Source organism: Gadus chalcogrammus, chromosome 4 (assembly GCF_026213295.1).
Source record: "Gadus chalcogrammus isolate NIFS_2021 chromosome 4, NIFS_Gcha_1.0, whole genome shotgun sequence".
NCBI lineage: Eukaryota > Metazoa > Chordata > Actinopteri > Gadiformes > Gadidae > Gadus > Gadus chalcogrammus.
Window position 1 is genome coordinate 27413739 of NC_079415.1, and position 18349 is coordinate 27432087.

At 44.7% G+C, this 18349-nt stretch overlaps 2 protein-coding genes and 1 pseudogene across 2 annotated transcripts; all 3 read left to right on the forward strand.

Moving 5' to 3' along the window:
* Window positions 1–251: 251 nt before the first annotated feature.
* Window positions 252–4894, forward strand: LOC130380955 (claudin-10-like). The gene is made up of 5 exons (XM_056588381.1): window positions 252–471; window positions 2156–2317; window positions 3384–3465; window positions 3682–3786; window positions 4759–4894. Exons 1-5 carry the CDS (start codon window positions 252–254, stop codon window positions 4892–4894), a joined length of 705 nt encoding a protein of 234 aa, XP_056444356.1.
* A 4246-nt stretch (window positions 4895–9140) lies between these two features.
* Window positions 9141–11444, forward strand: LOC130380956 (claudin-10-like; annotated as a pseudogene).
* Window positions 11445–14616: 3172 nt separating this feature from the next.
* On the forward strand, window positions 14617–17840 carry LOC130380957 (claudin-10-like). The gene is made up of 5 exons (XM_056588383.1): window positions 14617–14976; window positions 15973–16134; window positions 16622–16703; window positions 17082–17189; window positions 17618–17840. The coding sequence occupies exons 1-5, from the start codon at window positions 14745–14747 to the stop codon at window positions 17838–17840; spliced, it is 807 nt and encodes a 268-aa protein (XP_056444358.1). The 5' UTR covers window positions 14617–14744.
* The last annotated feature ends 509 nt before the right edge of the window (window positions 17841–18349 follow it).

Genomic DNA, 18349 nt, shown 5'->3' on the forward strand with positions numbered 1-18349 from the left:
GAGAGGAAACAAAGAGAGAGAGATAGAGGAAACAAAGAGAGAGAAATAGAGAAACAGAGAGAGGGAGAAAGAAAGGAAGGGAGTGATAGAACCAGAGTAGAGAGAGAGAAACAGAGGAGAGAGAGAGATAGAAATTCAGAGGAGAGAGAGAGAGAGAGAGAGAGAGAGAGAGAGAGAGAGAGAGAGAGAGAGAGAGAGAGAGAGAGAGAGAGAGAGAGAGGGAGAGAGAATTAGAGGAGACAGAGAGAGAGATGGGCCACATGGCGACAGAGATCGTGGCGTTCCTCCTCAGCGTGTCGGGCTGGATCCTGGTGTCCTCCACGCTGCCCATGGACCACTGGAAGGTGTCCTCTGTGGACGGCACCGTCATCACTACGGCAACCTTCTGGTCCAACCTGTGGAAGACGTGTGTGACCGACTCCACTGGCGTGTCCAACTGTAAGGAATTTCCCTCCATGCTCGCCCTGGACGGTGAGTGTGTATGTGTGTGTGTGTGTGTGTGTGTGTTTGTGTGTGTGTGTCTGTGTGTGGTGTAGAGTGCTTGTTGATGTTGTTAATGTGTTGTAAGTGTTGTTGTTGTGTTGTTGTGTGATTTATTACCTTGATGGGGGGAAAGTGTGCACTTTGCGTGTGTGTGTGTGTTTGTACGTGTGTGTGTGCGTGTCTGTTTGTGTTTGTGTGTGTGTCTGTGTGTGTGTGTGTGTGTTGCGTCAAATGGTGGTAGTTTTTGTTATTGTGTTGTTGTTGTGTGTGTGATTTATCAACAAGGGAAAGTGTGCACTTTGTGTGTGTGTGTGTGTGTGTGTGTGTGTGTGTGTGTGTGTGTGTGTGTGTGTGTGTGTGTGTGTGTGTGTGTGTGTGTGTGTGTGTGTGTGTGTGAGAGAGAGAGGTTTAAAGAGAAGGCCAGTTTGTGTGATCTTTCAAGAGAGATGTGTGTGTGTGAGTGTGTGCACACGTATGCTCTTGACAATGTGTTTTTTTTGTTATCAATCTGTGCGTAAACGTTTATTAATATGTATGAATATCCCTTCATGGACATGGGAAAGGTAGACGGACAGGAAATTGTTTTGAAAGAGAAAGAGGGATTCTCAGCAAGTGGAATCAAACCCGCGGTCATCACACAACATGTTGCCTACGCAGTGTTCACTCAACCATGTGAGCACAAGTGTGTGTGTGTGTGTGTGTGTGTGTGTGTGTGTGTGTGTGTGTGTGTGTGTGTGTGTGTGTGTGTGTGTGTGTGTGTGTGTGCGTGCAATGACGGCTGTGGAGGTCATTGATCAATAATATTTTAGATGAAGTATCAATCACAAGATAAAACGCTGTCTACCAGGAAGACAATAACAATAACAACAATTTGGTTCTGATATGTGTGTCAGCGTGGGCCTGTGTGTGCGTGTGCATACGTGTCCATGCGTTCGGTGCGCGCGTTCCCGTTGCGTGTCGATCTACGGCGGACACTTGTTTTTCCTCAGATGAATGAGCACCATTGAAAACAACCAGGGAAGGGGAACTCTATACGGCTCGTAAAGAGGAATGTGGCGGCGCTCCAACTGCCACCACATCCACCCAAGGCCAGCGCAGGGGCACAACTTACCCGCTAACGAGCCCGGCTGCTCGGACACAAAGTGGCCCCTAATTCACCTGCTCGCCGCAATTTGAGAAAGGCTCAACGCGAGGGAGAGTCGAGGTTCACCGGATCTTCCCCGGTCCCCAAAAAAGTGAAAATGTCAAACGGTCCTTATTTACCAACTCCCCCAGTTCACAGTGGTTACAGGAAGTGACCTTCAAAATCTCCCACGCACGACATCTCTCTCTCTCTCGATCTCTCTCTCCCCCTTCTAAAATAAAGTTTATTTTACTTTTGCTCTTCAGTCCTTGTCTTACTCTCTCCCCTCATTCCCCAAATCTTGCTCTCTCTCTCTCTATCTCTCTCTCTCCCTCTCTCTCTCTCTCTCTCTCTCTCTCTCTCTCTCTCTCTCTCTCTCTCTCTCTCTCTCTCTCTCTCTCTCTCTCTCTCTCTCTCTCTCTCTCTCTCTCCCTCTCTCTCCTCTCTCTGCCTCTCTCTGCCTCTCTCTCTCTCTCGCTCTCGCTCTCGCTCTCGCTCTCGCTCTCGCTCTCGCTCTCGCTCTCTCTCTCCCTCTCTCTCTTTCCACAGCCTATATCCAGCTGTGCCGGGGTCTGATGATCGCGTCCGTGTGTCTGGGCTTCCTGGGCTGCTCGCTGGCGCTGGTGGGCATGAAGTGCACGCGGATCGGGGGCTCCGAGCCCACCAAGGCCCGGCTCACCGCCCTGGCCGGACTCCAGTTTGTGCTCTGCGGTGAAAACAGCGTCCATGGGATCCCCTCACTAGCGCCCACACACATATGCACACACACACATGCACACATACACACACACATGCACACATACACATGCATACCCCCATAAACATGCATGTATGCACACACACAAGAGTACACTAATACACACACATTATGCACACACAGATGCATACATGCATACACAAACACACTCACACAAACACACACACACACACACACATACACACACACACACACACACACACACACACACACACACACACACACACACACACACATATACACACACATACACATTCACACTAACACACTCACATGCAAACATACACACACACATGCACACATACACACACACATGCACACATACACATGCATTCCCCCATAAACATGCATGTATGCACGCCCACAAGAGTACACTAATACACACACATTAACACTAACACACTCACACGCACACACACACACACACACACACACACACACACACACACACACACACACACACACACACACACACACACACACACACACACACACACATGATTACACACAGACACACATATGCACACACACACACACACACTCACACACACACACACATGATTACACACAGACACACATATGCACACACACAAACACACACACACACACACACACACACATGATTACACACAGACACACATATGCACACACACAAACACACACACACACACACACACACACACACACACACACACACACACACACACACACACATAAAGACACCCACACACACACACAAACACACACACACACACACACACACACACACACACACATACCCAAGTCACCCACCCACACACTGACACTTACACAAACACACACCCAAAGTCTTCCACACACACAAACCCACACACATACACACGTATAGATACATGACCTTTAGCTCCTGTAGTGTCTTATCAACATCATCTTTAACATTTTCATGGCAGTCAATAGCATTAACACATCCATGGTTTGGTTCCCCAACTGGTTTGAGCTGAATAATTAGTGGATCATTTGTTAGTATTTTTCTTGTTCCAGGGCTCTGTTGCATCACCGCCTGCTCCATCTACGCTCACAGGATCACCACAGACTTCTTTGATCCTCTCTTCATTGCACAGAAGTAAATATTTGCCAATTATTATGTGTCTTCTTTTTGAACGTGATTGTATTTGTTTAGTTAGTTATTATTTTTTTTCGTTGTGATTCATTAATTTAAAATACATTACATTATATCATTATCATTATTATAATCATCATTGTCATTACCGTCACTGTTTCCATTAGCATTAGCGATGCCGTTAGCGTGATGATGCATTGGGCTGTGGTCCCTGTGCAGGTTTGAGCTGGGCGGCGCGCTCTTCATCGGCTGGGCCGGCTCCGTGCTGTGTGTCCTGGGAGGCCTGGTCTTCTGTCTGTCCCTGTCGGAAGGCTTCACAGTCAGGCAAGCTCAATCAATCACTAATCAGTAGATCGGTCAATCAGTCAATCGGACAATAAATTACTCAAATAAGGATTTTAATGATATTTGTTTAAGCCTTTTGTCCCCTCCAAGGCTCTTGGGATTGTTTCAAGGGTCATTCTTGGGAGATTTTACTGCATGAATACAATATAGGGAATCACTCTTATTGCCCTTTGAGGCAGGCCTTTGTTTAAAGAGCGCTGTGGTTCCAGTCAGGGAAAAGCTGTGCAGTGACCCCCAGACCAACTCTGACCCCGAGGAGAGACGTGGTTCCTGGGGTGAACAGCATGATTTTCTTTTTAATATCCATTATGACATGACTGTTTTCTTTGTTTCAGTTAAATAACGACCTCAATTATCTATGTGAATGTCACCTTGGCAGCGAGGGCAAGAGAACCACTGCGGACAGAACACAGTTTGCTGTGAGGGTAGAAAATTATGGAAGTAGAATTTAAAAGAATTAATACCAGTAGTAGTATTTTAACCATTTCATTATATTTGTACTTTCATTGATTTATAAATAGCATATTAACGCTTGATAGCGGGACATCCTCAGCGCAGTTCGTCAAGGCAAAGGTTTCACTTGTTTGTACGTTCCTCTCAATTTGAATCACTATTTATTGTCGACCATGCGACACCACAAGGTGTACACCCACACACACACACACTTACACACACACACACACACTTACACACTTACACACACACACACACACACACACACACACACACACACACACACACACACACACACACACACACACACACACACACACACACACACAAACACCACACACACACACACACACACACACACACACACACACACACACACATTGAAGCCCCATATACACACACAATTATATATATATATATATATATATATATATATATATATATGCATATACACACACTTCAATTCTTTTATTTTTCCCGCCTGTTCCTTTTGTCCAGTAGAACAGAGTACACCTACGGCAGGCGCGCGTCATTTGCGACCGCTCGCCCCGTGGAAAGCAGAGTACTCCACGCGGAGACGCAGCGCGCTCAGCGGGACTCGACGCGGAGATTCGAACGTAACGCCTATGTGTGACGGGGCAGGGCGCAGCGACGGGGACATCGAAAAACAACAACACTGAATTCAGAATTCTAAAAATTGCAACAAGCTCTCCATAATAACTCATACAAACTTCAAGAACAGGAAATAACTTTAATAAGTTAGGTTAATGTAGTAAGCCTCCACTACTTTTGATTATTGGGTTTTGGGTGAGCTCCGAAATATCATACTTTTAAACAGAGATAGGAAAGTGGGCCATGAGTCGAAAAGGTTAGGAACTCCTGATCTAGTGACAAGTTATTAGGGTTGTCTTTAAGGTTAGGGGGTGAAACTGTAGTCACCCTACAGCAAGATGCCCTAACTCAATACCTGCTGCTTAACGCCATGTAGCCTATACCACTTTCAATCCTTCTACTCAATATCTCAACGTTTTTTTCTCATTGTTTGTACATTTTTACGTGTCAACTGTAAATAAAGTTTTATAAAACATCACTATTGGCTATTGACTTCTGTGATGACAACTTAAAAAAAACATATTTAACTGAAATGTACCAATGAAACCCATATAAAGATACAAAAAACTTTTCAGTGAAGAATTGTAATGGATTTAATGGGTCAGGTTTCCTTTACTACAAAATCAACAGGCCCCTCTGAGAAAAGTCTAAAACAGAAAGATGGTTTCCTCCCATTCTCGCAGTGTCCCTCTGACCTCGAGAGGTCATAATGTATCACTAGCACTGATCTATCACCACCTGTTGATCAATATCGAGACCCCCATCCCCGTCCCAACCGTCCCATGTCACACAATAGCACTTGCCCCCCATGACGAAAATACTTCATTTACCTGGTCGCCCGGTTCCCTGCCGTCCGCTAAACAGTGATCAGGTTTCTGGATTGTTCCAAGGAGAAGGAGCAGGGGGGAGTTAAGATAATGGTTGCATTGTGCGTTTTTTTTTTTTTTTTTTTGCTGGGTGTATGTTTCCAAGAGGAAGGATAATGACGCATTAATAAACACATTACATTGATTGACGCATCGATCGCTCAGATTAACATCACCGTAGACTCCAAATACGTTTTTGATGACAGCTTTTGGTCGGCTGCGATTTCCTGAAGCACGCACCTCAGTGACCACTAGAGGGCAGCGTGTCCACACTTTAGCGCAACTAGGAATTAGCAACCCTGGCACCGAGATCATAATCAAATAGTCAAAATACTTTGCCCCCCGGACAGCAGGATAAATAATTAAACTGTCAAAAGACTTCGCCGTTGCGAAGTCATGTATTCCTCCTGAAACAGATTCATACATTAACGTCTTTCCTCCGCTCACAGTGACAACCTGAACAACTTGAAGTGTACAGCAGCATATCGCTGTTGCAGTGTTATATATATAAAAAACACATCTCAAGAGCATTGATGTTGGTCTAGTTTGTGTGTTGAGATTTATCCACTCAGCATGACAGAAGCCTGCTGGAGAGTGCCTTCTTTCTGAAAGGGGGGGGGGGGGGGGGGGGCTCAATGAGGGAGGAACTAGGTTTTGGTCCTCAATAGTTCCTCAATTTGCTAAATTAAATCATGCTTTTTGGGATGGATGACAAAGAGCACCGGCCTCCATCTCTTTAAAGTTCACTAATATGCAGATTTCGCCCGCATGACGGTCATCGTTTGGCTCTCTTGCAATTTTGCCTTTTTTTCAAACTGCTGGCTCAGAAATGTATGGAGGTAGATTTGTGTCTTTATTATGCAATCAAAAATAATAGGTTTGAGAGCAAAACTTTCCACACTGCAATCAAAAATAGGTTTGAGAGCAAAACTTTCCACACTGCAATCAAAAAATAGATTTGAGAGCAAAACTATCGACACTGCAATCAAAAAATGTTTTATTGCAAGATAAATTAATGTGATAAAAAAAATATTAATGGGAATCCAAAAGTTTTGTTTGCAAACCCAAAAGTTTTGTTTGCAAATCCAAAAGTTTTGTTTGCGAATCCAAAAGTTTTGTTTGCGAATCAAAAAGCTTTGTTTGCGAATCCTAAAGTTTTGCTTGCGAATCCAAAAGCTTTGCTTGCTGTTGAGCTGAATCTCGTGGGCGGGACCTACGCCGAAAGATGTAAGACACGTCTCTATTGGCCAGTCTCGATCGGAGTGACAGCTTGGCAACATCTGAAAAGCCTCTGCCCCCCGACCGCCTCCAGAAGCAGATTGTCGGCCTGACGGACAGGGTGTTTGTTTGTTTCTCCCAATCCGCGGCGGCGCTCAACAACATCGCCCTGCTCTCCTCTGCCATGGTCTCCTTGTCGGCGGACAGGGAGGCCTACGGAATTTTCAGGGCGCGCAAGCGCGCGCACGGGACAAGCCCATAAGGCGAAGCCTAGACGGCGTAGCCTACATGAAATAGAACTCCCTCTCTCGTTACTAACTGTGGATGTTGCCAAGCTGTCACTGCGATCGAGACTGGCCAATAGAGACGTGTCTTACATCTTTCGGCGTAGGTCCCGCCCACGAGATTCAGCTCAACAGCAAGCAAAGCTTTTGGATTCGCAAGCAAAACTTTAGGATTCGCAAACAAAGCTTTTTGATTCGCAAACAAAACTTTTGGATTCGCAAACAAAACTTTTGGATTTGCAACCAAAACTTTTGGGTTTGCAAACAAAACTTTGGATTCCCATTAATATTTTTTTTATCACATTAATTTATCTTGCAATAAAACATTTTTTGATTGCAGTGTCGATAGTTTTGCTCTCAAATCTATTTTTTGATTGCAGTGTGGACAATTTTGCTCTCAAACCTATTTTTTTATTGCAGTGTGGAAAGTTTTGCTCTCAAACCTATTATTTTTGATTGCATAATAAAGACACAAATCTACCTCCATAGAAATGTATGTCATAATTGCTTCCTCATCATCGTTTCCTCTTTAACGTAGGCTACAACACAGACAACTTCACTGATCACTCGCCAACTGGTTCGGACCACTAGCTTTGGCGCCAATTGCTGGTCGTAACAAGTAGTCTGAGTGAGCGACCATGGTCAGTCGACCCAGATCACTGAATTGGCTACTACAACCCTTTCTCTTCTCAGGTGTTGTGCAGCATTGGTATGCACTCCCTGTCGTGAAATGCACTTTTTATTGGGAAAAACAAAACAAATAGGTTACGATAAGGCAAATGGGGACATGCAATTAAAACAAGGACTGAGCACACAACTTAATTGAAATGATTGAGGTTTATATGGTTGATATTATTTATGTGATTCTCAAATCAATAATAAGAACTTCTGGGTGAATCTCTTTTTTCCTATAGTGAGGTGCTCCATAGTTTTGTTTTTTGTCCTTTCTGTTCAATGTCTCACACCTCAAGAGATCGATTTAGTTCGAGAATAACATATTGTATTTCCCCTCTCTAAAACGCAACTCTTCTAAAGAGCGAGAATCAAGGATGATCTCTTCTTCTCTTCTATTACCTAAAAAAAGAATCGCGGTGGGACATGTTCACGACAGGTGCATATCACAGCCCAAAACCGAGCTGGCCAGCACACAAACACATACACCCACACACACACACACACACACACACACACCACACACACACACACACACACACACACACACACACACACACACACATACACACTATTCGCCTTGTACACTTTAATCACCAGGGGGGGCCCACTCACATCACATGGTACAATACTGTCACCACAGCCAATCTGTCCCTCCTTTACTTATAAGCTGAGACCGGGGTCGTGAAACATCCCTTTCATGGACGCTCCCTGCAGAAATCCTCACATCAATCAACCCCCAAACCCTAACCCTAATAACCCTCCAATGACGTATTTAATTCCAGTCATGGTGGCTCAGAGAGCATGGGCAGTAGACGGTCTGAGGCTCAGCATGCGGCCCCACAGTGTAGGCCTTTAACAGCTTCAGAGGAAGATGCTGGGTGGTGTCTGCCCTGCAGCCAAGTCAAGCACTAATGTCATAGTATTGCAATAAGAACAATATGAAGGAACACCGGTAAGGGCTTGTCAAACTCAATGGCTGGGTGGAGTTAGGTGTCATCTAGGCAGAAAGATCCAACATGTCTGGAAAAGTAGATCCTATCCTGCTGAATCATTGTACAGAAAGCAGTTAAAATTGTCGCCAAATCAGGGCTATTGCTCTAATTGCTCTGATTAAGTTATATTGTTGAATTCAAACAACAATCTAACTTGTTGAGATGCCCCAGAAACCAACCAATAGGATGAGAGAAGGGTGCATCTAATCCCTTGTTTTGATAACCCGAGCCGAATGCTGAGGCCTACAGTTTCGGCCAATATCTTGACTCCACATCTCCAGGCAGTGACGGTGAGGGCCCTGAGAGCTCGGCACACCGCCGCCTCTCACACGCAGCGGCCTGCAACACGAAACGGTCGTTCCACACCTCACTCGGAGCTCCCTGTGAATCGCTATGGACTTCCGATGGCCAAATTAGGAGTTAGCAAGGTGAAGAGAACGCCGCAATACAAAGAAAAAAATCACGTCTGGAGGGATCGTGATTCCTTGGCAACGTCTGTCAAGACGCCGCCCCCCTCTCCCCCCCCAAAAAAGAGACTAACACACCGAGGGGTTCCCAGCAGCGATGAGATCCGTGTGGTCCAGATCTGGGGGTTTCTGATGACGGTGCTGGGCTGGATCTTCGTGGCCTGCACCATAGCCATGGAGGTCTGGAAGATCACCTCCATTGGTGGGATGGGGGGCTCGTCAATCATCAAGATAGCCTGGTTCTGGTCCAGCCTTTGGCGGGCTTGCTTCACACCGACTCCACGGCCGTCACCAACTGCTACGACTTCCCCGTGCTCTGGTCCGTGGATGGTGGGTGAGACGTGTCTGTTGTTCGTTGGGTAGAAGTTTGAAGTGTGTTCTGAACGATCTGGGGCACTTTTGAAACAGGGCATGTTTCTGTAAATTATTGACCCAAAAAAAAAATGGATTTAGTTTGTATAGACATGATCAGTGGCTAGTTGGTTTCGTATTTGGGTGAAGGATGAGTCTTAGAGACACAACTTGCCACTTGTAACTCTTTTAGGTTATTTTAGGTTTGTGCAGTGTGTGGAAATGTTTACAGTGAAGGGTCATTCATGCAATGTTGGCACACAGTTTCAGTCCATTAAATTTTCCCATACATAGTACTATATTGGCCTATTCCTGGGTCTGCCTTTGGTCTCATCCTTCGACCTTGTTCTGCAACACCCGTTTCTTCCCATCATTGAAATTTCCGTCTATCTGCTGCCCCCTGCAGGCCACATCCAGATAGTGCGTGGGCTGCTAATGGGGTCGCTGGCGGTGGGCGCGCTGGGCTTCGTGCTCAGCATGATGGGCATGGAATGCACCTTCCTGGGTGGGAAGGAGAAGCCCAAACACAGGAAGGTCTACGCAGGGGGATGCTTCCACATACTCAGCGGTAAGGCAGCTGGGAACCAGAGGAGTGTAAACTAGGATAGGTGTCCCAGAGACATGAAACACCCAGTTGTACATTTGCAATGTTTTATTAAATTCCTGGGACCAGTATTTCATAATCAACTCTAGTGTTTTCGAGCCAACTAGCAATCTAGTTGCAATCTATTAATATGCAACAAGTAACATGTTGAGTGCCTGACTCACTGTGGAGGAAAAGGGGTTGGGTGCCAAAACATGGTAGGGATTGCATTGAACATGGACTTCCTTATCCAGAGCAAAGATTCAATATTGCTAAAAGCACAAATAGCTGCACTCTCCATTTTTATTATTTAATGAAGAAAGCTAAACCAATAATAAAGTGCAACCAATATTTGCTCAATCAAAGGTTGAAATGGTATTTTCTAAAACTTTATCAAATAGTTTTTTCTTAATGTATAATAACGACCTTATGTAATTCTGAAATCTGAAGTGATGCTTTTGTGAACCTCAGGTATCCTGTCAACAGTGCGGGTATGTGGTCTATGCCCGAGTACGTCTCTGGAGAATACTTCAACCCCCATTGTGAAGGACTGAAGTAGGTCAAGAAGTCATCTTCGTTGTTAGCTCAATGAATCATATATTACATTGTTAAACAATATCATTTCTTCAACTGCATTGTGAATGACAGTTAACTCATTTACTCTCTCTCTCTCTCTCTTTCTCTCTGTCTCTCTCTCACCTCTCTCTCTCTCTCTGTCTCTCGTCTCTCTCTCTCTCTCTCTCCTCTCTCTCTCTCTCTCTTCATCTCTCTCCTCTCTCTCTCCTCTCTCTCTCTCTCTCTCTCTCTCTCTACCCCTCTCTGTCTCTCTCTCTCTCTGTCTCTCTCTCTCACTCTCTCTATCCCTCTATCTTTCACCCTCACCCTCTCTCTGTGTCTTCCCCCCCTCTCTCTCTATCCCTCACCTTTTCTACGTATGTTTAAACCTCTCTCCTCGCTCTCACCCTCTCTATCTCCCTCTCTCCTTCTCCCCCCCCCCCTCTCTCTCTCTCTCTCTCTAGGTTTGACCTGGGGACCCCTCTCTTCCTGGGCTGGTGGGCTCTGCGTTTCACATTACTGGCGGATGTTTTTACCTGTGGGCCTCATGCAAGCCGCTGTGTGGAGGAAAAGTGACGTAAGCGTCCCCCCGTGTGCGCACACACACACACGCACACACACACACACACACATACACACACACACACACACACATACACACACACACACACACACACACACACACACACACACACAAACACACACACACACACACACACACACACACACACACACACACACACACACACACACACACACACACACAAACACACAAACACACACACACAAATAAACACACAAACAGACACACACAATAAGATTATTATAGCTCTTTTTTTTCTCTGATAAGAAGATCCTGTGTTTCAAGGTTAGCTGTGTGTGTCGGGTTACTTTGTTGTGATGTCTGAACTCCCACGATGCCTCTCACTACCTATGATAATAATTCCTATAGCTCTGCGCTCTGTGTAGTTGGTTGTTTTTTGAAAGAGGGGTGTGCAGCCCATCCATTTTTCTATCCCGTTTGGATAAAATGTTTGGCTAAATGATTCAATGTAAAATTGAAATACTTGTTACCATGGTACATCGCTTTGCCGTGTATAGTTTATAAGGGGTAAGTTAAAGCTATGGTAGGCAACTGATTTTAGAATACTCAGTCAAAAAATTTAACAAATCCGGTATCTGTGGCAGGTTGTAAGGCCTACCACTCTGTCTACTCGCCCTCTAGGCTAAGCTAGCGAGCTAGTCAAGTATTTTTGGTAAGTGGCTTTAGACATAGGCCTGAAGAGAAGGTTGGGATTTTTACGGTTAGATTCTTTCCAAATCTTGCTGACTTGTTTCTCCAAATTGCCTACCCAAGCTGTAAGGTAAGGATGAAGATTGCTGAACCAATGAAAGAAATCCCGCTTATAAAGTTCGACTTTCCCTTTGAAGGACTATCGTGATTCCCAGCCGTTCTTGAGCTTCCTGAGACGACAACGGCCTTGTCCACCGTGTCTGAGATCCCATCCAAGAGGCAAGGTCTCCACCTCCTCCACCCTCCTTCCTCCTCTTCCTCCACTGCTCGTTCCGATGTGTCCGGGATCTCGTCGAGGGCCGAACATTTCCTCCGGGTCTTCCAGGTCTTCCAGGTCATCCGGGTCTTCCAGGTCGGCGGGGCGGCCCTCTCGGTCCCGGGCCGCCAGGTCATCAGCCTCGGAGTCGGGCCGCCGTCGTCGAGGTCCCAGCCGGTCGTCTCGCTCCAGCGGGGCTGGGGCGCTGGGACAGTATCGTCTCGGTCCGCTGGGTCCAGGAGTGACCGCATACCCTTCTTGAATACCAACTACGTTTGAAATATATTTAAAGGTGACATATCATACCAACAGGTGTGAGTGGGATTAACCGTTACAAGCCGATTTGAAAATCTGCCTCTTCTGACATCACAGGTGGGCGTGTCCCCCTGTGATGTGTGACAGATAGATGTGCAACGTTTGCTGCAGTCCCGCTGGGTAGCTGGTAGACTGATCTATCCAGCACACATCTAGGTGGACACGCCCACTTGTGATGTCAGAAGAGGCCGATTTTTCCAAATGCTTGTAACGGCTAATCACACTCACACCTGGTATAATATGTCACCTTTAAATACAATAGTGTGCAATTACATTACAGGTTCTCTCCAGATACGATTGTGCGTTTTGTCGACCGTGAATCTGAATGGACTGTGTGGATATTGTTTTTGCTTGATCAATTAGTTTGGCAATTGGGTTTATTGGTTTTCTATTCTCATTTTCCTGTGTCATTCCGTCCGGGGGATAGTGAATAGGCTTGTCTGTCATCTTCACTGTATTTTTTTAAATCATTCCTGCAAACACATCCTTTAATCTCAAACGCCTCCTGTTGTCGCTTCCACCCCTGCTCATCAGTGGAAAGAACCGAAGAAAAAAAAAATATATAGCAGTCTACTAAATAATTTATTGTTCGAAAAACCAGATAACCACCAAAATGTAGAAATATTTTAGATTTTTAATATATTTTTGGCCGCATTGACACATAAGGACTGGTTCAGGTAAGGACATGTGTATATAGGTATGAGTGTCACAGCCTATTACATTTACGTTAGGTTATATAAATAACACCGTACTACTAGGATTACGATCCAAAATGTCAGCCGCTCTGGAGCCACGTGGAAAGATTTCTCCAGAACGTAATGGGGATATTGTTTGACACAACAGCCTAATGCTTGAATTGTTTCAATAAAGAGGATATCAATGCTAGGAAGCTATTGGGAAACCTTTACTGTACTTTCTACCAAAGATTCAAAGTTATGCTATATATTGGTTTGCCAATGATGTACATAAATAAAACTGAATAAATACCTTTTGTGGTCAAATGCTATATCATCTTTGATTTCAAGTGTATGAATATCGTAAAATTATAAAATCTTCAGAAACCCCAAGATTTCATCTATTTCATTCATGGTAAATGTTCAAAAATTTCAAGAAACTTTGCTGTAGATAAAGAACACCCTATTTTATATATGACTAGCCACAATGATCAGACAATAGACGAAAAACCTCCACAGTATAACAAGCCTTCACATCTGAGGACTTTCTGAAGCGCCGACTGAAGTGGGGCTCTCCTTTAGGCCTGTAGCAGCTGAGGGCAGCTCAGGTGTACCCTGTTAGCCCTAACGAGGTGTCTGACGCAAAGGAACCCTGGAAATGAATCTGTCGGAAATGGAAAATCTAAATGGACAAAATGCAATGACATTATTAAAACACTAATCGACAACCCTGGCACTTTGACTTTGTCTCCTAGTCCATTTCAGGGTATTAGTGTGTGATGATGTGGGGGCCGTCAGGCCCAAGGGCCCAACCAGAAGGGACTAAACTCCACTCTGATTAACCCTTGAATAATCATTGCCTTTTTTGCAATTTACAATTAATTATTCATTTGATTGGATCCTTGTTATTGTTACTTTTTTTTTGTTCCTCGACCATTTAGCTACTCTAGATTAGACAGAGTGATGTCATCTTCAAATAAACATGGGGCATATGAAACTCTCTCTCTAAGCAAGAAATTTGAGAGGGGTTGGCTACGATTACAGATAAAAGGACATTCCCACTTCCACTCGTGGGAAAGTGTTGGGTCAAATGCTTACTGGGCAAAAACAACTAAAAGACGTGATGAAGACCGACTGGTTTAACCAGCCTGCATCAGCATTTTGACGCTCAACACCTGATCTCAGTTTATCCAAGCTTGACTTGTCTTGAAAGCATTTTACAACTGTCTTCTCTCTCCATTGCCCATGGTCTTTTAACCATTAAATCACAGTAGCATTTTCCAGATTCCTCCTTTTGTTGCTGTTGGATTTTATTCTATTTGATTAGGGGTGGACGGCCACGATGAAGTACAGGACCGTGGTGATGTACTTGGAGGTGGGCTGCTTCGTGTCGTGTCTGTGCGGCTGGGTCCTGGTTTGCTCCACCTTGCCCACGGAGTACTGGAACTTCTCTGAGGTGGGCAGCACCGTCCTAACCACCGCCAACTACTTCTCAAATCTGTGGATGGACTGCATCTCGGACACCACGGGCGTCTCCGACTGCAAGTACTACCCCTCCATGCTGGGACTCTCCGGTAGGCGTCAGACGTCGGCCAGTCGTCACTGTTTAGCGGGCCTGTATTAGGTATCAGTGGGCCTTATTTCATGTGATTAAATAGGCCCACCAGAGATTTTTTACCTTTACAAAGAAAGGTAAAGCGTCTCCATAAAGATTAAAAAAATAAAAGGAAAGCGTGAAATGAGCGGTAGGCGTGATCAGTGTTAAAAATAATTTGAGATGCTGCTTCCGCTTGTATTTTTTATTGAATAAAATGTAAAAATCAAAAGCTAACCATGAAAAACGTTACGACCTGTAAAGTTATGGTTCAGATCTAATTATTGTGTGGGTCTACTTCAATGTGTGTTTCAGAACTTGAGCAAAGTTACGTTCAGATTTTTAATCAAACAATGATTTAGACAGTAATAACAAATTGAGGATTAACAAAGGGAAACAAAGGGTTCTGCTAAGGGCCCAGATTAAGGGGGCAACCTGTGGGGCCCCTGAGAGCCTGAATACTTTTAATTAGAAAGGCCACGGTTAGTGATTGGATTTTACTACATGTCAACACTCTCCTCTTATAATCCCCCCCGGCCCCATTCAAGTTCTTGTTCGACATTGTGCTTCCATTGGCTGAGCTGGCCCCTCGTAGCGTCAGTAGTTCTATATCCAAAATTACTGTCTACGCCCGTGCGGAATGGCTATTGATGGCATGACGTGCTGTTATATAAGTAGGCTAATGTTTTTCCCTTTAGGGTATGGGGGCCCCCCCTGGGCTTCTGGGCCAAAAGCACGAAACTAGGAAACTATAATATATGCAGCGGTAAAATGAATGAAGTAGGCATAATTAAAATATATAATTATTATAAATAAATATGTAGGCCTATAAAGATATATCCCCGAAATAAATAAATGTTACAGATCGATTTACTTTAATTTCCTTTCCTCTGTTTTTACTTAGATAACGCTCCTCTGGGTGCATTGTGTGTGTCGGACAAATGGTTCGCTTCCTCAACCGTCTTGTGTCCTCCAGCGTTCCTCCACGCGTGCCGCGCGCTGGCCGTGGCGTCCGTCGCCACCGGCTTCTTCGGCGGCGTCCTGACGCTCATCGGGATGAAGTGCACCAAGATCGGCGGCTCGGAGCTCGCCAACGCCCGGGTCACCTTCGCAGGAGCGGTCACGTATTTTGTATCAGGTAAAAAAAAAAAAAAATGGGTTTCAAGCCCACCTGTGATTGACAGGGAAAATGGGTTCCCCGAACCAATCGTGAAAGAGATGCCCATTTTGCTCAGAAATGTACGTAAACTCCAAACCAAATAGGAATAGATATATATAAATCACACTGTAATAGAGCTCCTTAATGTAACCTATGGGGGACAGCTGGGGACAGCACGTGTCACAGTGACGCTTAAAAATAAGCAGTTGACGTGACGTCACAGATCATGCACGCAATGGCACTTTTAAACCTTTCGAGGGAGTCTTCAACAATGCAAAACCATCTTCAAGTAAAATGGAAGTTTAAACCCTTTAAACCCTAAACAACAACTATATTAATTAAGTTTAATTGATTAAATATCATTAATTTCTTTATCGCTTTATTATTACTCTATCGTAATGAAATATAGCCTACCAGTAAAATCAGCAGTATATCAAATATAATCCTATATTTCGCTTCCTCCTAGGTCTCTGTGGGATGGTCACCTACTCACTTTGGGGCAACCGAGTCGTTAGCGAGTTCAAGGATCCAAACTTTGTGTCACAGAAGTGAGTAAGGTGTTGCTTCTGTGGCAAGCAGTCATTTGACTGAACTTTTGTTTTCTGTTTCTGTTGACAGAAAACAGAACCGTGAGACACGTTTCCATGTAGGAATGAAAGGTCACAAAGCTAACTTGTGCTGTATTGAAAAAACGCTTAGGCCAACCGGTTAGCCGAGCTAGTTTGCATATCACTGTTGCACAGCCAGTAAGACAGGACATGAAATCAGTAACTGCAAGGTACTGAATACATTGTGAATATATCTATATCTTTTTTTTTACCAAAGAATATAGTGAAATAGTTATTCATATTTTATTTTTCAATGGAAATTCCAGCCATGAACACAATCTCTTAACAGACTCGCTATCTGCTATCTCTGCGGGTCAGGTTTGAGCTGGGGGCGGCGGTCTTCGTGGGCTGGGGCGGATCCAGCCTCCTGCTTGTTGGAGGGGGCCTTTTGAGCTATCTCTCTGGCAGAGAGGGCCTACACTTCAGGTAAAACGACCAGTTTAACAGTGCAACTCACCATTGATTACTAAAGTTCTTTAGTGGGTACTTTTGTCAAACGTAAATCACACTGAATTCATTGTTTTTCGTATTTTTTCTTTTGACAATTTTGTGGATTTGCTTAAAACTCACCATCATTCATCACCCAATCAAACTAAAAATAGTCTGATTTATTTAGATACAAAACTTTATCGTCAAATATCTTAAAGCTTATACTTCAGCGAGCTCCGGTGACCCCAAATGCATTTCCCCTAGAGTTTTGGGAACACTCTTTTAGGGCATCCTGCTTACAGAGCGCTTACTTGTTGGACTGTGGACAGAGGGGATGGAAGCCATCACCTATTGGATGGGAGGCTAACACCCTACATGCCAATCAAAAAACCCATCCTAAATAACGCCCATTTCCGTTCCTCCAGTAGCGACAAGGGTCCGCGCCGACCCGCAACGTACGCCCAGGCCCGCTCCAGACGGACGTACGCAACGGCGCGGACTAGACGGACCTACGGACCACCTCTGTTCTACCAGGGCCGCGACAGCAGGGGGGTCCGGAGCACGAGGACCCCTGGGACCATCAGGACACCCAGGACCACCAGCCAGCCCAGGACCATCAACTTCCCCGGGAGCGAGGAGTTTGTATGACGGTCGCAGCCGCTTGGTCAGAGACTCATGAGTTTTTGTTTTTTAAGCCTTTTGTAATACTTATTCGTGTTGTTGTATGAACTGGACTTTTTATTATTTTTTTGTTCTTTGTGTGTCAAGAAATGTTTCAAGATTGTTGGTCTGTGACTTATTTTTTTATGACTTGTTTTAACCTCTAACCCAAAAACATCTTACTTAACGTCAAACTGATTTATATGAATTTAAACAATATCTTATCTATCCCACTAATCCATCACTTAAGGTATCAAATTCACCATCAAAATGCCAACTGTAATCCTAACACAGACCCTCAATCCTACCTCAGCCAAAACACTAACCTTCTAATACTGGGCCCGCCCTAAGGATGCTGCAACCCTCCCCTGCCCAATGATTGGTCAGTCACCTGGTAGCAGATCCCTGATTGGTGAGCAACAAGAGCGAACTAGATTATCGTTAGCAGATTGGTGGTTCTTTGGGTTGATATTGTTGTTGTTTATGTAAATAAAGCA

Bases quoted from the DNA above. Each gene is read 5' to 3' on its own strand.
- LOC130380955 (XM_056588381.1), top strand. From the start codon at position 252: ATGGGCCACATGGCGACAGAGATCGTGGCGTTCCTCCTCAGCGTGTCG. The intron at 472-2,155 runs GTGAGTGTGTAT...CTCTTTCCACAG, and splicing joins CTCCATGCTCGCCCTGGACG to CCTATATCCAGCTGTGCCGG. The intron at 3,787-4,758 runs GCAAGCTCAATC...CCTTTTGTCCAG, and splicing joins TCGGAAGGCTTCACAGTCAG to TAGAACAGAGTACACCTACG.
- LOC130380957 (XM_056588383.1), top strand. From the start codon at position 14,745: ATGAAGTACAGGACCGTGGTGATGTACTTGGAGGTGGGCTGCTTCGTG. The intron at 14,977-15,972 runs GTAGGCGTCAGA...TGTGTCCTCCAG, and splicing joins CTCCATGCTGGGACTCTCCG to CGTTCCTCCACGCGTGCCGC. The intron at 16,135-16,621 runs GTAAAAAAAAAA...GCTTCCTCCTAG, and splicing joins GGTCACGTATTTTGTATCAG to GTCTCTGTGGGATGGTCACC.